This window comes from Poromitra crassiceps, assembly GCF_964638095.1.
Source record: "Poromitra crassiceps genome assembly, chromosome: 13".
NCBI lineage: Eukaryota > Metazoa > Chordata > Actinopteri > Beryciformes > Melamphaidae > Poromitra > Poromitra crassiceps.
In genome coordinates this window covers 12,527,430-12,552,429 of record NC_139644.1, presented here as the reverse complement: position 1 = coordinate 12,552,429, position 25,000 = coordinate 12,527,430, and the positions used below count along the sequence as shown (strand labels likewise).

The 25,000-nt window shown below is 46.3% G+C and overlaps 1 protein-coding gene across 1 annotated transcript in view; it reads left to right on the top strand.

Annotated features, from left to right (window-relative positions):
• Positions 1 to 25,000, top strand: part of prkcab (protein kinase C, alpha, b) — a gene marked incomplete at both ends in the record, with an annotated part of 184,191 nt that overhangs the window by 122,291 nt on the left and 36,900 nt on the right. Inside the window, 2 exons of the mRNA XM_083648704.1 lie at positions 9,571 to 9,682; positions 14,938 to 15,066. Of these exons, the coding sequence (XP_083504830.1) occupies positions 9,571 to 9,682; positions 14,938 to 15,066 (241 nt within the window). The remainder of the gene's footprint in view (positions 1 to 9,570; positions 9,683 to 14,937; positions 15,067 to 25,000) is intronic.

Here is a 25,000-nt window from a genome sequence, read left to right as displayed (position 1 = left end):
ATCTTCCTTTGTCTTGTGTGGAGTCACGTCTTCATCAGTGTTGTTATCAGTGTTAGAGGAGCCAGATCGCTCCCCACAGTGACACAATAGAGCACCGCAGGGAGGATGTCTTTTTGCAGGCTTTCTCCAGAGATCCAAGCCATTTGGTTCTTCAGTGGAAAAGTCAATGGGGTTTTAGAATGGGGATTTCACTTCAAAGCATACAATAAGGTCTGTGGTTAACAAAAGTGTATGGGAACGCACATTTGGGTTCAGCATGATACTCCTCACAAACGTGAATAACTTTTATGCCTTTTGAAGCAGTTTTCTAAAAATCACGTTTAAAGAAATGCATGTACGTTCCTGTTCGGGGGTTGACTGGAACTGGGCGGAATAGCGCGATCCTCCCACGCGCTACAGTACGTCCTGGCGGTGAAACCCACCAGGTAAAAAGAAGCAGCTGGCGACTGCACATGTATCGGAGGAAGCATGGAGGAAGCCTTTTAGACACAAAAAGTCTACTGTGACACAAGGTACAAGCAGAACCTTAAGGAACACTCCGCTCATTTTCAACCAGCTTTCTATCATTAGAACATCAGTAGTATATCAGGAAACTGTAAACTGTTTTGAAGTCTGTCATTTAATTTGACACTTATTGAGTGTTAAAGTGTGGACCAGTGACATCACTGGTCCACACTAACTCAAATTAATAACTCATTAACTCAAATCAACTCTCAATAACTGTCAAACTATTCATCATTCATCTAGTTTGACAGTTATTGAGAGTTGATTTGAGTTAATGAGTTAATCATTTGAGTTAGTGTGGACCAGTGATGTCACTGGTCCACACTTTAACACTCAATAACTGTCAAATTAAATGACAGACTTCAAAACAGTTTACAGTTTTCTGATATACTACTGATGTTCTAATGATACAAAGCTGGTTGAAAATGGGCAGAGTGTTCCTTTAATGAGGGTTTACAACTTCCAATCCATTTAGGTGTTCCAGTGCTGGGGCCCTCATTAATGTTTTGCTTTCACCTGTGGTTCCTCCTGCCTTTTAGACACAGGCTGCTGTGAAAATGGCGGATTGGTGAGAAAACGGGGGGGTGCACGCACGTATGTGTGCATGCGTGGGTGTGTGTGAGAGAGAGAGAGAGAGAGAGAGGGCAGGAGGCGAATTCCAATTTTGGTTCCATTCAAAATTCTAACTAAATCGGCCTTCCTTTTCTAAACCCGTATTTCCTTTTGAAAGCAGCAGCAAATCACCCGCCATTTTCTCACCGCGTCGACATGCGTGTTCTTTGTTGGTACCATGAAAATGAAGCACGCCAGCAGCCATGATGCCACAAACAGCTCCGGCTATACAGCAGGTGTGCCTTATTCAGGGAGCAAGAGTGAGCCACACGTCGTCAGCTCTTGGCCTGGAGATCTGGCGTTGCTTCAATGCCACCTCCACCCGCACCACACACACACACACACACACACACACACACACACACACACACACACACACACACACACACACACAGTATGACTGAGCCTCGCAAACAGTCTGACAATCCTCTGCTGTTCTGTCCATGTGTCGCTGTTTGTCTCCAGATCTGCTGTTCTCCATTGTCATGTTTTCTCCCCTGTTTGTCTGTCTGTCTGTTAGCAGGATATCTCCAAAAGTGATGTGCGTCTGGCTCTTAGTCTTCATTGCTCCGCCCCCTCTGCCGATCTGGGGAGAGTCGTAGACTAGCTCAATGCTTCCTCCGACACATGCGCAGTCGCCAGCAGCTTCTTTTCACCTGACAGAGAGGAGTTTCACAGACAGGGCGCAGCGCGTGGGAGGATCATGCTATTCCCCCCCCCCTTAACAGGCGCCCCGACCGACCGACCAGAGGAGGCGCTAGTGCAGCGACCAGGACACATACCCACCCGTAATATGGCTTCCCACCGACAGACACAGCCAATTGTGCCTGTATGGACGCCCGACCAGGCCAGAGGTGCTCGAACCTGCGACCCTCGTGTTGGTAGGCAGGGAATCTACAGTACCGCTGCACTATACCCAGATGCCCCGCCCCCTTCATTACTTTTCTTTGCTGTTTTTGTGCCCGTCGTTCCAGAAGCTGCTCTCACATTTCAGTTGATTTAGCAAATCGAATAAATTGCTCTCTCGCTATTTCACGCCTCCTCTTCCTCTCTTGTGTTTTGCCTTCTCTCTGACTCTCCATCTATCACACAATCATTTCTAACACATTGTCACCATGGCAACGATATCGTTGTTAACTTTGTGACCTCCAGACCACCCACCCGCAACACACACACGCACGCACATGCACACACACACACACGCACGCACACGCACACACACACACACACACGCACACACACACACACACACACACACACACGCACGCACACACACACACACACGCACACACGCAAACACACACACACACAGTATAAGTGTTAAGTTTTTTCATTAAGCCTAATAATTTTGTCAGCAGTGTTTTTCTGTTGATGTTTTGGAAAGATGGTATCTCACCCAGTGATGTTTGGGGGACGTCCCCCCCCCCCCTTTCTATTATCTACTGTGTGTTTATGCAGCATATAAATATATATTATTATAAATTTATATGCAATATTTTGATTATGCAACAAATCTTCGCTGCATCAGCACTCAAATCTAAAACAGCTTTACAACCTGTTTAGTGGCTTCAAGAGTTATTCTGTTGTTTGTCATAAAGTTTGGTTGTACTTTTCCCACTAGATAGAAGAAGATGAATATCATTACTACAGTATAGCTGTGCTGTGTGTTGAGATTAGAAGTGACAGGTTAAGTGCCAGTTTTAGGTCAGGTTGTTCTTTCTCAGCTCGCTTCCTTCAGACTGTGTACGCTCAGGAGTGTCTCCCAAACCTATCCTATAATAAGATCCGATTTTACGTGCGATCACACTGAATCTTTCAGGAAGTGTCGTATGCTGTGTCGCTAGCCCTTAGAGCTGCAACCATTCATCGATTAGTTGTCAATTAGAAAATTAATCGTTTACTATTTTGATAATGGATTAATCGGTTTGAGTCATTTTGTAAGAAAGAGAAACGAAAAAATGATCTGATTCCAGCTTCTAAAATTTGAAAGGTTTCTGGTTTCTTTTACACCTCTATGACAGTAAACTGAATATCTTTGGGTTGTGGACAAAACAAGACATTGGAGGATGTCATCTTGGGCTTTGGGAAACACTGATCGACATTTTTCACCATTTTCTGACATTTTATGGACCAAACAACTAATCGATTAATCAAACAAATAATCGTCAGATTAATCGAGTTGCAGCCCTAGTCTTCCCCCCAGTTCCCCTCCCCCCCAAACAGGCTTCACCGGCAGGACGTAGCACGTGGGAGGATCACGCTACTCCCACCAGTTCCCTTCCGCCGCAAACAGGCGCCCCCCCGACTGACCAGGGGAGGCACAATTGCAGCGACCAGGACACATACCCTAATCCGGCTTCCCACAGACAGGGCCAATTGTGCCTGTATGAACGCCCGACCAAGCTGCAGGTAACACGGGGACTCGAACCTGCAACCCTATATCGTGTTGATAGGGTTGCAGCATGCCCTCTCTCATCGTGGTCTCCCTCTCCCGCTCGTTCTGGCCCTGGTTACGGTGGTGGTGTCGTCTCGTTCTGGCCCTGGTTACGGTGGTGGTGTCGTCTCGTTCTGGCCCTGGTTACGGTGGTGGTGTCGTCTCGTTCTGGCCCTGGTTACGGTGGTGGTGTCGTCTCGTTCTGGCCCTGGTTACGGTGGTGGTGTCGTCTCGTTCTGGCCCTGGTTACGGTGGTGGTGTCGTCTCGTTCTGGCCCTGGTTACGGTGGTGGTGTCGTCTCGTTCTGGCCCTGGTTACGGTGGTGGTGTCGTCTCGTTCTGGCCCTGGTTACGGTGGTGGTGTCGTCTCGTCTGACTGTCTGCAGCTCACTTCCTTCCTGGCTGTGCCTCAGCATCTCTGTGAGGGCTTGTTAAAATAGCTGTGATGATGTTCGATGTGTGAGGGCTCGACGATGAATAACACTCTGGTTCTGAATTGAGCACTGTTTTAGGTGTCCGTCGTATTTGGAAAGACTCCGATGAATTCCACCACTGAGCATCTGTTTGCCCTCACGCCTCACCTGTTCGTTTGTTTGTCTCTGTCTGTTGATGCTTTGTGAGTCATGTAATCACACTATCATAGCAAGTGGCTTCAACACAAACTGTGCATGTGTCAACAGGTCACCAGAAACACAAGTCTTCTGATTTTTTATCCATCTCTCTCTCTCTCTCTCTCTTTCTATGTCTCTCACTCTCTCTCACACACACACACACACACACACACACACACACACACACACACACACACACACACACGCAAGATCTCCCCTTAGCCTTGTAATACTCAGGCAATAGCATACAGGAAAGCTTTGTGGTGTGTGTGTGTGTGTGTGTGTGTGTGTCTGTGTGTGTCTGTGTGTGTGCGTGCATGCGTGCGTGTGTGTATGTGTGCGTGTGCCAGTGTTCATGCATGCATGTGTGTGTCTGCATCTAAGTCTACTGTAACTGGCATTACCCTTGGAAATCCCTGTCATTATCAATGGTATGGAATTACATTGAGGCACACAATAAAGAAAATGGACAGAATTATCATAAATAATAATAAAATGATCATAAGCGGCAAACTCCACACCATCTCACTGGACTCCACAACACACCATCTCACTGGAGATGGAGACAGCTTCTTCCCCAAAGCCATACGATTCATAGTGTACATACACAAATGTCGGACTACTTGTATGACATGTGGAGTTGTGTACTATATGTTTCTTCTTGGTGCACTTCGGTCATTGCTATTGTTGCACTGGTGTTGATGTGGTGTATTGTTACAGCTATTCCATCTGTACTGTGATTACAGTAATTCCAGCAGCTTAGCTGTGTGGAAATAAAAGAAACTTGAACTTGAGAAGAGAGCGAGATGAACTTCATTGTGATTCACTCCCAGGCGGTAAGATCATCGTGATCACCTGACCTCACATTCTGTTGCGCTCCACAGATCAGTCTCCACATCCATTTCAGTGGGCGGGAGTACTTGCCTTGACACACACATTCCTTCAGTCAATCGACGCCAATCAAACTTTTGCCAAATAATCCAGTCAGAATTCCTGCGAAAACGTCTTTTCTGCCAAGAAACTACTACTCTGGTTGTTGTTTAGGTGTGGTTATATTGAGTCTATTTCTGCAATAACTGCACTTATGGTGGCTGTGTTTACTCTACTAACCAAGCAGAGTGTGGATCATGATGATCATCAGATCATGAGGGTCTTACCAGGCTAGAGAGAGATCAGTGGAGAGAGAGAGAATGGAAGAGAGGGTCTTACCAGGCTAGAGAGAGATCAGTGGAGAGAGAGAGAGAATGGAAGAGAGGGTCTTACCAGGCTAGAGAGAGATCAGTGGAGAGAGAGAATGAAAGAGAGGGTCTTACCAGGCTAGTAGAGAGAGATCAGTGGAGAGAGAGAGAATGGAAGAGATGGTCTTACCAGGCTAGTAGAGAGAGATCAGTGGAGAGAGAGAGAGAATGGAAGAGATGGTCTTACCAGGCTAGTAGAGAGAGATCAGTGGGGAGAGAGAGAATGGAAGAGATGGTCTTACCAGGCTAGTAGAGAGAGATCAGTGGAGAGAGAGAGAATGGAAGAGAGGGTCTTACCAGGCTAGTAGAGAGAGATCAGTGGAGAGAGAGAGAATGGAAGAGAGGGTCTTACCAGGCTAGAGAGAGATCAGTGGAGAGAGAGAAAATGGAAGAGAGGGTCTTACCAGGCTAGAGAGAGATCAGTGGAGAGAGAGAAAATGGAAGAGAGGGTCTTACCAGGCTAGAGAGAGATCAGTGGAGAGAGAGAATGAAAGAGAGGGTCTTACCAGGCTAGAGAGAGATCAGTGGAGAGAGAGAATGAAAGAGAGGGTCTTACCAGGGTAGAGAGAGATCAGTGGGGAGAGAGAAAGGAAGAGAGGGTCTTACCAGGCTAGAGAGAGATCAGTGGAGAGAGAGAGAATGGAAGAGAGGGTCTTACCAGGGTAGAGAGAGATCAGTGGAGAGAGAGAATGAAAGAGAGGGTCTTACCAGACTAGAGAGAGATCAGTGGAGAGAGAGAATTGAAGAGAGGGTCTTACCAGGCTAGAGAGAGATCAGTGGAGGGAGAGAATGGAAGAGAGGGTCTTACCAGGCTAGAGAGAGATCAGTGGGGAGAGAGAGAATGGAAGAGAGGGAGAGAGACAGAGAAAGAAGGAGAGACATAATGGTCTTTGGTCTGAGCCAGTGGTTCTCAACCTGTGCTACGGGTACCACTGGTGGTACGTGGGGCTCCCTCCCTCTGTTACTTTCATTATGGTTGTCATTCCTGAGGTGGTACTTGGTGTAGAAAGGTTGGGAACCACTGGCTCTGAGCAGTTGTTCAGGTTTGGTTGTTGTTTAACACATCTGTGCTTTTCTGGGTCTCTGCCTCAACACAAGGCTGCAAGATGGCCTCTGGGATGGAATGAACACATGAAGGTGTGCACACATACAAACACACACAATAGCAGCTGGTGGCACTGACTGATGGTTTCCTCCTTCAGTGTCTTTCTGGAATGGGTCACAATGAGTCAAAGGCTCAGGATGACAGTATAGGTTGAGGCCACGTCTCGTCATAGACGCTGGTTTAGCTGGCTCAGCCTGGCTGGGTTGCGTGGTCAGGGTGGGGTAAATTCCCCCGTTTTATCCATTCAGCAAAGTTAGAATTTAGCTGATAGCCCAGCCCAGGCAGAGACGATCGGGGATTTAACCACCGCAGTAAACGCACATCTGAGCAGACGTCTTGTGTTCTGCTCTAGAACCCCCAAACATGTAGTTTAGAGCCGCAACACCGTCTTTTGGTGAGTCAGACCATGAGATATATGGGTGGTTTTACCCCACTCGCGCGCCAGCCGTTTAACATTTTGTGGGCGTTCCCAGACATGCGGACTGTCTCTATCGGGAAACCCTGCCTCACAATAAGATAGATGAGATCCCTGCCTTGCAACACGAGGGTCACTGGTTCGAGCCCCCGTGTTACCTCCGGGTTGGTCGGGCAGTGTCCATTATCGGTAAAATTTGCCGGGTGTGCAGGTGGGAAGCTGGATTAGGGGTATACATCCTGGTCGCTGCACTAGTGCCTCCTTTGGGGAACTGGGTGAAGTAGCGTGATCCTCCCACACGTGAGACTCCTCGCTGTCAGGTGAAAAGATCAGCAGGGGGAATTGGCCAAGTAGAATTGTGGAGAAAAACTGGGGGGAAATCCAGAGAGTTGCAGAAAGACGAGAGGGAGATACTGTAGCTCATTCTGGTGCTTCCCGGGACCCTGCTGCTGCCTGTGCTTCAGTCAGCCCTTCTCTTTTGATCCGGGCCACACAGCCACATCCCCAAGGAACAGACGCCAGATCCAAAGAACCTCGTACATCCAATATTCCCACGATGGAAAAGTGGAAAAGAAGGACTGCTCGTACAGCGGGGACGCTGAGAGGGGTCACAGAAAGGAGGGGGGGGGGACACAGGAGAGAATAGTCGGGACACAAGGGACATGACCGCTACCCTGTCTCTTCTCTTCTCTTCTGTTCTTCTTCTTCTTCTTTCTGTCCGGAGAAACGGCCGGAGGACAGGAGCAAAAATAGGCAAAGCTTATTAAACGAGAACATTCCAATTAGACTTTTGCCGGGATCCTCACGGCACTGAGTCCTTACCCTGCCCATCACACGCTAACTACCCAATAACTCTCTCTCTCTCTCTCTCTCTCTCTCTCTCTCTCTCTCACACACACACACACACACACACACACACACACACCACGGTTTCTGTTTCTTCCTCTGTTGTCTTGTGTGCTTGATTTAGCATGTTTGTGTTGATGGAGAAGGGGCACTTTTCTCAGACACTTACTCAGTCGGAGGCCTGTCTAATTACAGATACATCAATTATGACACATGACTCAGTGTGGTGGAGGCGACGCTAGCAGGGCTTCACCCACCCTCATTTGCAGGCCTCTAATTACAGCTTGTTTTGTGGTGATTGTGGGAAAATGAGCTTGCCTCAGCTATCACATTATTGACTCGGGAATATATGAATGGTTTCCCCAAGACGTGTGATTTTACCATCCATGCTAGTTGTCAGATTCCAGTGAAAATGCTGTAAACGTCTACGTACGTAGACAGTTAGTTAGTTAGTTATTTTTATTGACACAAATAGTTAAAACGTTTGTGTCCAAACATTAAAAAACAACAACACATGAATATGATAAACCCATAAGTAAACGTAATAAAAAGTAATTCAGTACAATTTACAGCACGAAGTAATAGATTCAAGATTGAAGATTGAAGATTTTTATTGTCACTCCGTGGTACAAGTATCACGTGTGAAATTCCTGTGCTGTAGACTCCGTTTACAACATAGTACAAATATAACGGGGCTTATGAGTGCAAAAACAACAAGAGACACAACAAGCAATAAGGCATAATACCATCACTCCATAGAAGCTTGCTGGTGCTCTAATAGCTCAAGGCAAGCATGTATCATCACTAGGGTTCTTTTATTAGTGTTGATGAAAAGTGAGCTCAGTTCAGTGGAGTCATGTCCGTATTTTACATTCTCATCATTTCCTGTTCCTGTATGTTCTACTTTCATTCTGTGAGATTTTTTTGGAATCAGTGCAGCGATCCCCATTCACTACATTTTTACCCAACCAATAGTGCCAGGCAGATGTTCTGGCCAAGATGAACATTTGCTCGATGAGACAGCTCCTGGAATGATAGTGTCATTGTGCGGTGTGTATTTGTACCTCAGTGACATGAAATGTGGTGATGTAGCTGGTGGCAGGTTGGCTGCAAGTTAAGGAAAAGTGACACCAAACATGAAGACATTGTATAGGCTTACATGTTCCCAGCCTAGTAAAAAAAGGATTGATGTAGTGAGTGTGACGTCACCCATAGCTTTCTGAAGGCCTGTTTTGAAGCCAGAAGATTGGGTTTAGGAAGCTGAAGCAAGGCCCGAGGTTGTCCGCTATTGGCTCTCTCTATCTATACTACCCACCCACTATTGGTCCATAACTGGCAACCTGTCGATAACTGACTTCAACAGAGATGTGTGTGTGTGGACATCCGGGTAGTGCAGCAGTTGATTGTAGTGCAGCCTATCAAAATGAGGGGGTTCACAGGTTCCATCCCCAGTGTTCGAGCGTCCATACAGGCACAATTGGCCGTGTCTGCGGGTGGGAAGCCGGATTAAGGGTATGTGTGCTAGTGCCTCCTCTGCCGGTGACTGCACAATTGTATTGGAGGAAGCATGTGCTAGTCGATAACTCTCCACAGATCGACAGAGGGGGTGGAGCAACGACCGGGACAGCGGGGGGAATTGTGGGGGCGTCAAAAAAATGGCAGAGAATGTTTGTTTGTTTTCTTAGTTCACGATGAAAGACAAGACACAAAATCTGTTTTTTCCTTTTTTTTTTACGAAAAAAAGAAGATCTGAGCCGATCCCTCAAATATAATGAGTCCTGCCACCTCTCTCTGTTTGTTCCTCAGGACCCCAGAAGCAAGCACAAGTTCAAGATCCACTCCTATGGCAGCCCCACCTTCTGTGACCACTGTGGCTCACTGCTATACGGCCTCATCCACCAAGGGATGAAATGTGACAGTGAGTGTGTGTGTGTGTGTGTGTGCGTGCGTACAGTATGGCCGCGCGCGCGTGTGTGTGTGTGTGTCTGTGTGTGTGTGTGCGTGCGTATGGGCGTGTGTGTGTCCGTGTACAGTATGTGTCTGTGTGTGTGTGTGTGTCCGTGTGTGTGTGTGTGTGTGTGTGTGTGTGTGCGTGCATATGGGCATGTGTGTCCCCGTGTACAGTATGTGTGTGTGTGTGTGTGTGTGTGTGTGTGTGTGTCCGTGTGTGTGTGTGTGTGTGTGTGTGTGTGTGTGTGTGTGTGTGTGTGTGTGTGTGTGTGTGCGCGCCAGCTGAATGTGCTGTGCTGGTCGCTGTCTTGGAGCCGGTCCGTAATGAGAACAGATGGGAATAGGCTGGTGCTGTACTGCACACACACACACACACACACACACACACACACACACAGACACACACACACACACACACACACACACACACACATACACACACACACACACACACACACACACACACACACACACACACACACACACACACAGCCACATCTGCAGCCCAGGCACAAGTCACTGTTCCTCCCGCCCCTGCTGCTGCACGCGCTCTCATCCTCTCCACCTCCACTCCCCCCTCACCTCATCCTCTCCACCTCCACTCCCCCTCACCTCTTTGTTCTGGATCTTCTCTTCTTCTTCCTCAGCACACGTGACCCCCCCCATCCTCAGAAGACATTTCCCTCATTTAAATATCCTCTGGCTTCTCCTTCCTCTGGCTCCATTGGATTAGACGTTATTGTCCACCTCAGTGTAAAATGACTTCGGCTTCTCCCAAATACAATAAAAGTACTGTACATACATTACACATGCTGCAACACACCATAAAAACAAATATACATACCATAGAGCAAAATGAGCAGGTACAGTAGCAGTGGATAGGTTATATAAATAAATCAACCGGAGAGCAAATAATTGAAGTAATTTTCAAATGTCGGTTCATTTGAAAACGTCACTACGTGGTCATTTGAAAATGTCTGCTCATTTGAAAACGTGTTAATTTCAAAATGCTGTTAATTTAATTTGAAAACGTCACTACGGTTGTGGTTATTAGGCAACTAAAACAACTTGGTTAAAGCTAGGGTTATGGTTTGGGTTAGGCTTATCCCTCACCCCACCTCCCCTGTTGACCCAGCCCCCCAAGTTTCCACATTGTCTCCATCTATCAATGTTGTCAAAAGTATCAATAGTATCGATAAGTATCGACACTAAACATTTACAACTGATACAATACAGTACTCATTTGCAACAGTATTGATACTAGCAGTGCTTTCTCTTAATTAGAAATCAAACATACTACTGATTTTCCCTCCCTATCATTGCTTCAACAAGCTAAAAGTGTTCTGATGACAGGCTGATGAGCAGAGCAGGGTTAATCTGCTGTGTGAGTGCAAAGTTTTAATGAGTTTTATCCCGCCTAGATTATGGTATATGGTATGGTAGAATGTGCGGTATCGAACATGTATCGAGTATCGATAGTTTCCTGGGTATCGCCGTATCGAAGTTAGAAATTCTAGTATCGTGGCAAGTTGACAACCCTACCATCTATCACCCTCCCTCCCTTTCTCATCCTCTTACTCTGTCCATCCATCTGTGTGGGTCTCTGGTCTCTGGTGGCGGCCTCATCACAGATGGTAATGGGAGCAGCACACCAGAACAAATTGATGCAGGGAGGGAGGCCATCGCTATTAGGAGTTACTTCCCCATGGCTCGTCTCCTCCCGGCACGACAGGCCTGCCAGGTGGAGGGAAGCAGGGAGAGAGAGAGATGGATGGCTGGACGGAGGACAGGAAGAGGGATGGAGAGGGCAGTGAATACAGAAGGGAAGGGAAGTGGAAGTGGAGGAGAGCGGGAAGTGGAGGGAAGTATGAAGCAATGAAGCACTTCCTAAAAGTCGCGTTAAAAAACGCATTTACCTTCCAAAAGTCATAAAAGTAAAAAAAAAATATCCTGCTGATTCTGAACCAAATTCACGCTCCCATAAACTTTTGTTAACCACAGACCTTATTTTATGCATTTAAGTGAAATCTCTTCATTCTAAAACCCGATTCACTTATTTCCCCTGACGAACCCGGAAGTATACTTCTGGACTCATTCCTGCGGTGCTCTACACGTGCACTGACTAATCTTGTGAAGAGCGCGTGTATTATAGATCGAGAGCATAGTATCAATATTTCAATGGCACGTTTTTGACAATTTGTGTGCATGTAAAGAGGAAATTGAGGGAATGAATTGTAGCGCACGAATAAATAAACGAGGCCTCATTTTAACCAGATCGAGGGAAAAAAATCGTAATCTTAATAAAAGAAAATGAGACCTCAGATTGCATGTCATGCGTACATTACAGTAAATCGTGGCCACAACAGAAATTATTTTTCTCCCGATGGCCACTCCCGGGCTGGTGTGTGTGTGTGTGTGTGTGTGTGTGTGTGTGTGTGTGTGTGTGTGTGTGTGTGTGTGTGTGTGTGTGTGTGTGTGTGTGTGTGAGAGAGAGAGAGACATAGTGAGAGCAAAATTCTGAGAAATTGGGAAATTAAAGGTGCTACTGTATGTGTAGCCATTTTAAATATCAATACATCATTGTCGAATTAATTGTGCTGCCTTGTTATAATTACCCTAAACAGATGAGACCCCCGGTGGAGACCATTAGTAACCTCTATCTCACGGCACTATTTAGTGCCGTCGTTTGTCAACATTAACACCGCATTTCCCATAAGCCCTGTTGCTTCCTGTCACAAAGAGGATGTTGCATCTTCACTCAAAGTCTCCTCTGTTTAGTGTAATTACACTGTCTAAAATCAATGCAGTGATGATGTATTGATGACGTTAAACACAGCACCTTTGAGAATGTATATGGCGATTTTGATTATGGCTTTTACTTTATCCCCTCATTTCTCTCGTTCGGAGTCATATCTAAAGCAAATCTCTTCTTAAGCTGTGTTCACACGAGATATTTATTTTTCACTCTGTCGCTTGATTCCACCGTTTGGAATCGCTCTGTCGCTGTGTTTAAAGGCACACGAATTGACGGACATCTGGGGGCTATAACGTTATGCAATGTCATGATGTTTGTCCACTACGAGCCACCGTAGTTGTTTACAAGCTAAGCCTATCAGCGTGCTCCTAACGGGAGCACGCTACAAAGACAGTGTGTCCTGTCTTTGTAGTACAGACTTCACTTCATGTCAGCTGTCAGCCTGTCAATCAGCGGTTTGTTCCAAGCCAGTGTGATCCTTGACTCACTCTCACACGGCAGCCAATCAGCGTTGAACAGCGAGCGACTGATGCCAGCATAATTTCGCTCGAGTTGGGATATTTCATCTCGGGCGACGAGCGTATTTTCTCCCTATCGCTCTGTCTCTGTCGCTCGGACGCCCAGCGATTTTTCTCCCGGGCGAATATACGCTCAATCGCTCATTTGCATTGACTTTGTATGTAAACTCGATGCCAGCGAAAAACTTTAATAGGTCGGTGTGAACGCAGCTTAAGATGGGTTCCTCAGCCTATTTGTGGGTCTATGTTTTTTTGTGGGGGTCTATTTGTGGGTCTTTGACATGAAAACATGAACTCAGAAGTGACAGACCCAGTCCCATTACTGTAAAAATGATCATTTTTCTAGTCCAAACTGCAGATAAACTGAGGTCCAACCTGGCATTTCAAACTCTAAAAACCAAGATTATTTTGTGGACAAATGGAAACAAACTTCAATGATTGATCCTCTTAATGCCAGAGAAGCTTACTGCACTGCCAAAAGATCCCCAGTCTGTTTCCTTTCTGTATGATTCAATATAAATATTTCCTTTGTGCAACTGCTATCTCCCTCCCTCCAGAGGTGTGTGCCATCTTTAGTGTGTACATTAAAATCATTGACCGTATATAATATGGACAACGCGTCCCTGTTTCCTACCCATATGCAAAAGTGAAGCCAAAAATATATTGTTCCAGCGAGCCGCCATCTTGCCATCTTGCAGGCGGAGCTGCGATTGGTCCGTGATTAACAAGCTGCGCGAAACCCCTGGTCTCACGCTGTCTCGTGCCGTCTTGCGCGAGCTGTGCAAGAACCTCAAGATGGCGACGGCCACACTAGGCTTCAAAACGCGAGTCCAAAAACCAATGAGTGACCTTAGGTGACCTTAGGTGACCTTAGGTGACTCCGTCCATGTTTTTAGATGGTCTATAATACTCGATTGGGTTCACTTTTGAGGAGCTGTCATGACGTCCATATTTGATACGGTCTATGGTTCAAATCTGTGTTCTCTGCAGCCAAACCCAACATACGTTATGTCACACAGTACATGCAATGTGTCCTGTCTTTGTCCCTAGCCTGCTTTACGTCACACAGTACATGCAATGTGTCCTGTCTTTGTCCCCAGCCTGCTTTACGTCACACAGTACATGCAATGTGTCCTGTCTTTGTCCCCAGCCTGCTTTATGTCACACAGTACATGCAATGTGTCCTGTCTTTGTCCCTAGCCTGCTTTACGTCACACAGTACATGCAGTGTTTCCTGTCTTTGTCCCTAGCCTGCTTTATGTCACACAGTACATGCAGTGTGTCCTGTCTTTGTCCCTAGCCTGCTTTACGTCACACAGTACATGCAGTGTTTCCTGTCTTTGTCCCTAGCCTGCTTTACGTCACACAGTACATGCAATGTGTCCTGTCTTTGTCCCCAGCCTGCTTTACGTCACACAGTACATGCAATGTGTCCTGTCTTTGTCCCCAGCCTGCTTTATGTCACACAGTACATGCAATGTGTCCTGTCTTTGTCCCTAGCCTGCTTTACGTCACACAGTACATGCAGTGTTTCCTGTCTTTGTCCCTAGCCTGCTTTATGTCACACAGTACATGCAATGTGTCCTGTCTTTGTCCCTAGCCTGCTTTACGTCACACAGTACATGCAGTGTTTCCTGTCTTTGTCCCTAGCCTGCTTTACGTCACACAGTACATGCAGTGTGTCCTGTCTTTGTCCCTAGCCTGCTTTACGTCACACAGTACATGCAGTGTTTCCTGTCTTTGTCCCCAGCCTGCTTTATGTCACACAGTACATGCAGTGTGTCCTGTCTTTGTCCCTAGCCTGCTTTACGTCACACAGTACATGCGTTTTGTCCTGTCTTTGTCCCCAGCCTGCTTTACGTCACACAGTACATGTGTTTTGTCCTGTCTTTGTCCCCAGCCTGCTTTACGTCACACAGTACATGTGTTTTGTCCTGTCTTTGTCCCCAGCCTGCGAGATGAACGTCCACAACCAGTGTGTGGCCAACGTGCCAAGCCTGTGCGGGACGGACCACACGGAGCGCCGGGGTCGCCTCTTCCTCAAGATCGAGGTGGGCGGGGACAGACTACACGTCACAGGTGGGTCTCACTCTCAGCTCTATCAGTTCACTTCTGCTTATAGCCCATTATCACACAAGCATGTCTCAAAGGCCTTTACATAGCATCATCACAGTAAATGGCCTGCATTTATATAGCGCCTTTATCCAAAGCGCTTTACAGTCAGTAGGCACATTCACCCATTCACACACCGATGGCGGCAGGTTACCACGCAGGGTGCTGGACTGCTGGCACACCATCAGGAGCAATTTGGGGTTCAGTATCTTGCCCAAGGACACTTCGACATGCAGACTGGAGGAGGCGGGAATCGAACCTCCGACCTCTTTTATCCAAAGCGATTAGTGGATTACCTCCTGAGCTACAGCCGCCCGTCATCACAGTCATATACAGTACTACTAGTACATATACACACAACATAGGTTACATACATACTACACTTTGTGTGGATCTGTGCGTGTGTGTGTCTGCGTGCATGCGTGTGTGTGTGTGTGTGTGTGTGTGTGTGTGTGTGTGTCTGCGTGCGTGTGTGTGTGTGTGTGTGTGTTTGTGTGTGTGTGTGTGTGTGTGTGTGTGTCTGCGTGCATGCATGTGTGTGCATGTGTGTGTGTGTCTGCGTGCGTGCGTGCGTGTGTGTGTGTGTGTGTTTGTGTGTGTGTGTGTGTGTGTCTGTGTCTGAGTGCATGCATGTGTGTGTGCGTGCGTGCATGTGTGTCTGTGCGTGTGTGTGTCTGCGTGCATGCATGTGTGTGTGTGTGTGTGTGTGTGTGTGTCTGCGTGCATGCATGTGTGTGTGTGTGTGTGTGTGTGTCTGCGTGCCTGTGTGTGTGTGTGTGTGTGTGTGTGTGTGTGTGTGTGTGTGCTTGCCTGCCTGTGTGTATGGGTGTGTGTAGTTTCAACACCTCCAAATTAACCTGTCAGTCAAGAGCAGCACCTGGAGTGAAGAGCGCTACAGTCTAAATGCCCTTTGGCAGGGAGAGAACATGACTGTGAGGTCACCTCCACAACCCCTTACTCTCTGCAACACCCCCACCCCTCTCTCTCTCTCTCTCTCTCTCACACACACACACACACACACACACACACACACACACACACACACACACACACACACACACACACACACACACACACACACACAGGGTCCAGAGAGCTGTACTCGCAACATAATTGCAGGTTTTTAACTCTTGCGTCAGTTGTTTGCTCTGCTTATTGCTTTTCAATTCTTTTTTACTCACTCTGCTGTACACTTTGTTTTGTAAATGGACTGCATTTATATAGCGCTTTTCTAGTCTACTGACCACACACTGTACTGCCTACATTCACCCATTCTCACATTCACACACACATTCAAGTCAAGTCAAGTTTATTTGTATAGCCCTAATTCACAAGCATGTCTCCGAGGGCTTCACAGAGAATATGTCTAGCTAAATCTAGCTAACACAGCAATAACAATAATGGTAATAATAATAATAACATGGTTGAACAATCTTATGTTAGAGAGAGACAGAGGGAAGGGGGAGGAGAAAGCAGGGAAGGGAGGAGGTGGAGACGGAGAAAGGTAGGAAGAGATCAGGGGGAGGGAGGGGGGAGGAGAGAGAGCAGAACAGACAGAACAGACAGGGTATACTGGGGCTGGACGATATGGTCACAAATAGTCACCGGTCAGTTTTGAAAACTACTAATCACAATATTGTTCGTATAAACAAAGTAAAATTTAGCCATCAAGTTATCATGTATTATAATTACCAGGCGATATGATGCCACTGAATAGACAACTAATGATTAGTCTGACATTTATCACCCAGCTATAGGGCATACAGCAGCTACTCAATCCACCTGGCCATCCCGCTGCAGCCAAACAAGCAACAGCTCAGACAATCTGACTACTCTAACCATTAACAGGAACTAACTAACTAAAACACACAAGGAATCTAACTAATCTACAGCCTAGTCTGCCCTGTCCTGACCTACTCTAATCTAATCTAATCTTAGCCTGAACACTATAACGATCAAAAGGTCCAGCTCAGAGGTTCCCAAAGTGGGAGGTGGGCCTCCCCAGGGGGCTCAAAACAGTTTCAGGGGAGGCTCAGTGAGTGGGACTGATTTATTTGAGTTATTTCAGTAACTTGAATAATAGTGAAGGCAGCTTTTTCCATGCTTTGTCGGAGAGGAGGCCCTTTGTCTCGGACTTTGGAATCCTCTGGTCTAGCTAATCTACAGCCTACAGTTAGGCTGTAGATTAGCTACAGCCTACAGTTAGGCTGTAGCTAATCTATAGCCTAACCCAAACTATTCTGACCAACCAATCCCTCAACCACATTCACACACACATTCATACACACATTCACACACACATTCATACACCGATGGCGGCAAGCTAGCACGCAGCGTGCTGGCTGGCGCTTTGTCTGTGTTTGGTCTGCTGAGTGAGGTGTGCAGCCGGGGGCGTGTCCTCGCTGCACACACTGGCTATAAATACAGTCTGTTTTATTTCCCCATCCTCAGCACAGCTTATTACTTCTTGTCTGTGTGTGGATTGATTGGCCGTGTCGACTCGAGGACATGATCCACATGGGCCCATACTGTATATCAGCAGTGGAGAGAGAGCGGAGGCCTCAGTCTGCACAGATGATGCTAATTCAACCAGAGAGACACATTTCTAGAATGACAGATGATTTATTAGATGATAAGATACATGAGCCTGTAGGCACATAAGATATATTTTATTTTTGGCGATTAGACTCCATCATAACGTCAGCTTGATTATGACGTTATGATCAGCAGGGGTAGATCAGCCAGGAATAGGAATGAAGATCCCCCCCGTGGAGTCTAGTCCTGGTGGTGGTGACAGATGAGGTCTTGGTCTCGATGGGGAAGCTTCTGAATCTGAGATCTCAGAGAGGACTGGAGGAGAATGGGGTGGAGGCGGGTCGCAGGAACGCACTGGAAAGCAACAGATCACACAGAGAAAACGGAGAGCTTTTAGCTTTGACAGCTAGATGGTGATAGGCTGAATGGGAAAAGGTGTCTTACTCTGATTGGCTTAAAATAAACGTTACCTACTCCCACAAACAGTGACGCTAGACAGAAGCGGGAAAAGGGTGATTGATGACGTAATTTTATGAATGAGTGGGCGTGACAATTAGAGGGTTTCTCTTAAGCGGGAAAGAAGTGAATGACTGAAGAGCTGAATGAGTGGGATTCTCCTAGAAGCGGGAAACTGCGAGGTGATTAAAAGTGAGTGTGACAACTAGAGGGTTTCTCCTATGAGAGTGAATACATAAAAAGCGAGTGAATGATGATAATAAAGTCTCTCTTAAAGAATTATCTCTAAGCTACATATGTGCAGTGCTGAAGCTGAGCCGGCCTGCTGACAGGGGGCAGTTGTTTCCATGTTGAATTGATGTGCTCTCTGTCTCTGTCTCTGTCTCTCTCTCTGTCTTCTCTGTCTCTGTCTCTCTCTCTGTCTCTCTCTCTGTCTTCTCTGTCTCTGTCTCTCTCTCTGTCTCTCTCTCTGTCTTCTCTGTCTCTCTCTCTGTATCTCTGTATCTCTCTGTCTGTCTCTCTCTCTGTCTCTCTCTCTGTCTCTCTCTCTGTCTTCTCTGTCTCTGTCTCTCTCTCTGTCTCTCTCTCTGTCTTCTCTGTCTCTCTCTCTGTATCTCTGTCTCTGTATCGCTCTGTCTCTCTCTCTGTATCTGTCTCTCTCTCGGTATCTCTCTCTCTGTGTCTTCTCTGTATCTCTCTGTCTCTCTCTCTGTATATCTGTCTCTGTCTCTCTCTCTCTCTGTATCTCTCTGTCTCTCTCTCTGTATATCTCTCTCTGTCTCTCTCTCTCTCTGTATCTCTCTCTCTCTGTCTCTCTATCTGTCTCTCGCTCTCCTGGGCTTTTATTCTTTGGGCTGTGTTGTTTGTCTTGGACCTTGATTCTATGCATTCACACGCCATAAAGCCCACCACCATTGTTTATGCGTACTGTCGGTGCCATTTCACATTGTGTCAACTTCAAGGCCTGTTTGACAGGAGGCTTTGCAGCACCTGCTATTAGCATAGGTGGTGAGTAACTGAAGACTAAACAAGACTAGGTCAAAACCTATATGGCTGGACCGTGTGTGATGTGTTTACTAACCCTAAAGCCCCGTGTCCACCAAAGACCTGGAACAAAAGCGCTGCTGCTGTTCTGTCATTAATTCCAACTAGTGCAGTGCCCGTTCGAAATGTGCCGGTCCAAAGGGGGCGATTGCTGCTCGCAGCTTGCTTGAGAACCGCTCATTCATACAACTTAAAGGGATACGCCAACATTTTGGGAGATTGGCCTATTTGCCATATTGCCCACAGTAAATGGAGAATGTGGATGCCTTTATCGTCACTGTGAGTGCCCTACCAAGAACAGTAGAGCCCTCGCTGCTACTTAGCTTAGCGCTACAATGCTAGTGATTGGTACCGCTGCCTATCCCCGTTCAGTTGCCCAAAATACACATTCCAACAACGCCAGAAACACTCACATGTACATGTTGTGACTCGTGTACTCACCACGCCATGAAATAATAATCCAAAGTTACTGGAAACGGTCATTTTCAAAGTAAATCCACACACCCAGAACTAACGAAGATTAACCAAACTAACCAAGAGTAACTGAAGTTACTTCCTCGTTTGCCATGAGGCGCCTTCGCTATACTGATGACTGCAGACAGCGCATGGCATGGCAAACGAGGAAGTAACTTCGGTTATACTCTGTTAGTTCGGTTACTGTTTGTTTGAAACGTTTTCTGAAAATCACATTAAAAAAAAACACATTTACGCTTCAAAAGTCATAAAAGTGGTCCTCGTTTGTGAAGATTATCTTGCTGAACACAAACTTTGCTGTTTCATAAACTTTTGTTAACCACAGACCTTATTTCATGCATTTAACGAAATCCCCATACAAAAATCCCATTGGCATTCACATTTGTCGGGCTGCCCCGCTAGTACAGTGCAGCCAAAAAACACACTTGAATCTGTGTCTCTTTCTTGGCATCCTACGGCTGCGTCTCTCTCTCTTTCTGTATGTGCGTGTTTGCCAGAATAATTGTCTTTGTTTACAACACGACATGTTATCTTAGTTGTCTTGTAGTTTCCCATCTAATACCCAGACTCCAACGGTTCTTCCCTCACACTGCCATCAGCCATCTGTTGATGTGTTCATACCCACCATAGTGATTCATAACTCAGATTTAGAACAACAAGAAGAAGAAGAAAGACTGCACAAATAACAACAATTGGTGTCCCTTGTTTGGTTGTTTTTGTCACACGGTGGTTGATTCAATTACAAGAAACCAGATGAGAAGAAAAAGGTACAAAGGCAAGAAATAATACAGACCAAATGAGGTGAAGGAAGCACAAAGGAATAGACACGGGGAGGGAGAAGGAGAGTGTGTTGTGTATGTTCTGTGGTGTTGTTGTTGTTGTTGTTGTTGTTGTTGTTGTTGTTGTTGTTGTTGTTGTTGTTGTTTTTATGGCAGCAGTCTGAACAGTGAAGGCTGAGCTCTTGTTCCCGCCTCCGGCTCCCACAGACAAGCGGAGGCCTCTGTGGTTCACTGCACTGATGTGAACTGGATGAAGTCTTTCCAGCCAAGAAACACACACACACACACACACACACACACACACACACACACACACACACACACACACACACACACACACACACACACACACACATCTCCCAGGCTCTCTCTGTTCTCTGCTCCTTTATCCTTCTACCTCTCACCCCCCCGCCCCCCACTCCCCAGGGCTCGTACTGACGTTTGCCGTTATCATTTCCTATCTGCCCATTCGATGTCTCAGCTTGTCCTCCTCTCCTCTCTCCTCCTCTCTCCTCTCCTCTCCTCCTCTCTCATCTCCTCTCCTCTCCTCCTCTCTCCTCTCCTCTCCTCTGCTCTCCTCCTCTCTCTTCTCCTCTCCTCCTCTCTCCTCTCCTCTCCTCTGCTCTCCTCCTCTCTCTTCTCCTCTCCTCTCCTCTCCTCTTCTCCTCTCCTCTCCTCTCCTCCTCTCTCCTCTCCTCTCCTCCTCTCTCCTCTCCTCTCCTCCTCTCTCCTCTCCTCTCCTCTGCTCTCCTCTCCCCTCTCCTCTCCTCTCCTCCTCTCTCCTCTCCTCTCCTCTCCTCTGCTCTCCTCCTCTCTCCTCTCCTCTCCTCTCCTCCTCTCTCCTCTCCTCTCCTCTCCTCTGCTCTCCTCCTCTCTCCTCTCCTCTCCTCTCACCAAATCACCTGTGGGCATGAGCAGCTGTTAATTCCTTTTGTTTTTAAGGAGCACCGACATTCAAATGTTGAAATGTCCTGCCGTGACCTGCCTAGATACACTGTGGTCCTGCCATGACCTGCCTACAGTAGTGTGCGCACAGCGTTTACTCAGGGTGAGGTTTCCTACAGCTGACATATTCGCCACAGGTTTACAGTAATAAGGTCAAACAAGAAGAGCTACATTTTTCTTCCATCGCCAGAACTCACAGCACCTGGGGCCAGTGGTATAAATACAGTCCTACTGTAATATCTCATAATGCAACATGAGCTAGCCAGTGGTATAAATACAGTCCTAATATCTCATAAGGCTAATATGAGCTAGCCAGTGGTATAAATACAGTCCTAATATCTCATAAGGCTAATATGAGCTAGCGGTGGTATAAATACAGTCCTAATATCTCATAATGCTAATATGAGCTAGCCAGTGGTATACAGTAAATACAGTCCTAATATCTCATAATGCTAATATGAGCTAGCGGTGGTATAAATACAGTCCTAATATCTCATAATGCTAACATGAGCTAGCGGTGGTATAATATCTCATAATGCTAACTAGGCCTAGCTATTTGCCAGTGGTATAAATCAGGGTAGGAAATTCGCGGGGGCTCGGGGGACATTGCCCGTAAAAGAAAATCCAAAATTGCCTTCGGAATTGGGATATAGGGGCTTTTACAGTAAATGCCCCTATAAAATAACTTTCTGTATTTGAACGTTACTCTATAAAATAACTTTCTGTATTTGAACGTTACTCTGTAACCTATTTGCAAAGCATGACTGGAAAATGGCAAGCTAGGTATCTGGAGCTGCACAACCCCCCTCCTCCTCGTTATTTACCTCAATGGCATGCAGCGCAAGCTAGCTGGCCACCTAGTTCACTAGCTAACGTTAACTTAAGAACGTGGACGTTTTTTTATACGCAAACCACCCACTCAGTCACGAGTAGAAACGGATGGAAATAAAACCCAGTCGCTGTCCCTCTCCCCCGTCTGCCCAGAGAATACAAAACACTGTTTTGGGCTGGAGGATGGACTGGATGTAGGCTATGTATTTTCGGTCTACGTGTTATTTGTAAGGTACATTACATAACATGTACATAACATGTAACATAACAGTGTTGTTGAGATTATAGGAAATGAGGACATTTAACTGTGATTGTTTATGAACTTCTAGAAATAAAATATGATTGGTTAAGAGTCACTGAATATTGGTCGGTCATGCAACATAGAAGGAAAAATGCCCCCGAAACATACTTCACAAGGGCAAAAATAGAAGCCCTTGTTTAAAAAAAAGTGTAATTCCTACCCTGGTATAAATATAGGTCTAATATCTCATAATGATAATATGAGCTATTAGGCCAGTGGTATAATAGTCCTTATATTTCATATTATCATTATGTCCTCACTGCAAGGCAAAACCCCTAATTTTAACGATCATAAGAATCATAGCCTACTTATGTGTGTGTGTCTGTATCTGAGTGGGCACTGTGTGTGTGTGTGTGCGCGTGTGCGTGTGTGTGTGTGTGTGTGTGTGTGTGTGTGCGCGTTTGTGTGTGTGTGTGTGTGTGCGTGCGCGCGCGCGTGCACGTGTGTGTGCGTGCGTGTGTTTGTGTGTCTTAAATCAGTGATTCTCAACCTTTTTCATATCAAGGTTCTTGTTTTTGTCTATGTGTTTGTTTTTGTTTTTCTTGGGTGCTGCTGACTCCCAGGTGGTCTCATTCTCCTTCAAACTATTCCAAAATTCACTCCCAAAGGACCACTCAAGTATCATAGTTTCGTTTGCCTTTAAAAACATTTACAGTAACATTCCCCAATTCATCCAGTCACAACAAGCAGAAATAGAAGTCTTGAGTTGATTTTGGGTTGCTCCTTGCTGTGTGTGACGTCTGCCTTCACAGCAGCAATCAATCCAGCTTGTCTTGTGGCCGTGCAGCTTCCAGATGATCAGGCGTTCAGTGGTTGCACATTGCGTTGTTGCGCAACAATACATTTGAATTTCAGAGCCTTTTGAGCCCCCCCCCCCCACACACACACGCACGCACACACACACACACACACACACACACACACACACACACACACACACACAACCTCCACATCCAAATCACATGTTGTTTTCAGTATTTAACATGTTTGTTAATGACCAGACATCCATGTCAGATATGGTAGCACAGACATCGTCTGTGTGTGTGTATGTGTGTGTGTGTGTGTGTGTGTGTGTGTGTGTGTGTGTGTGTGTGTGTGTGTGTGTGTGTGTGTGTGTGTGTGTGTGTGTGTGTGTGTGTGTGTCTTTGTTTTACTTCAAAGTTGCTGCTACACCATGGCTTCCCTGTTGGAGAGAAATTAGTTGCAATTGAAATTCTCTCCATTTTTTCAGGTTAGTTAGTTAGTTAGTTAGTTAGTTAGTTGTAGTATGTATTCTTGACATATTTTCCAAAGTGTCATGCACCAAAAGTGCCCAGCCCTTACAAGCCACTACAATCATAACATACAGGAGCGTTAAAAAAGAAAGAACAGAATATGATATATCTCCAAACATGTCAGACGATAAAAAAATCTGTTTAACACCTCAAACATCAAAGTACCATGCTACGCTGTTGGTAGGCATTTAACACAAACTGAGCTACCTGGAACACTTTTTCAGTAAACAGGTGCTGAAGTCTACAATCATCAGACATAGAAAACAAATCAGGACCTTCATCAAATGAAATTTTACAAAAAAGCCCCCAAAAAGGCATCAGACACTGTGACACTGTGGCATGAGACACTGTGACACTGTGGCATGAGACACTGTGACACTGTGGCATGAGACACTGTGACACTGTGGCATGAGACACTGTCACACTGTGGTATGAGACACTGTCACACTGTGGTATCAGACACTGTGACACTGTGGCATGAGACACTGTGACACTGTGGCATGAGACACTGTGACACTGTGGCATGAGACACTGTGACACTGTGGCATGAGACACTGTGGCATGAGACACTGTCACACTGTGGTATGAGACACTGTCACACTGTGGTATCAGACACTGTGACACTGTGGCATGAGACACTGTCACACTGTGGCATGAGACACTGTCACACTGTGGTATGAGACACTGTCACACTGTGGTATGAGACACTGTGACACTGTGGTATGAGACACTGTCACACTGTGGTATGAGACACTGTGACACTGTGGCATGAGACACTGTTACACTGTGGCATGAGACACTGTCACACTGTGGTATGAGACACTGTGACACTGTGGTATCAGACACTGTCACACTGTGGTATGAGACACTGTCACACTGTGGTATCAGACACTGTGACACTGTGGCATGAGACACTGTGACACTGTGGTATCAGACACTGTCACACTGTGGTATGAGACACTGTGACACTGTGGTATCAGACACTGTCACACTGTGGTATGAGACACTGTGACACTGTGGTATCAGACACTGTCACACTGTGGTATCAGACACTGTGACACTGTGGCATGAGACACTGTGACACTGCTGTCTCCTAAGTCAGGCTGGAGCGAGGAAAGGGGAGGTTACAGACAGCAGGCAGCTCTTGTTGTATCTAAGCAACAACAGACAGAGACAGTCCCTGATCACGGCTCATGATGGTGTTTCATTGTGTGTATATGTGTGTGTGTGTGTGTGTGACGTGTGTGTGTGTGTGTGTGTGT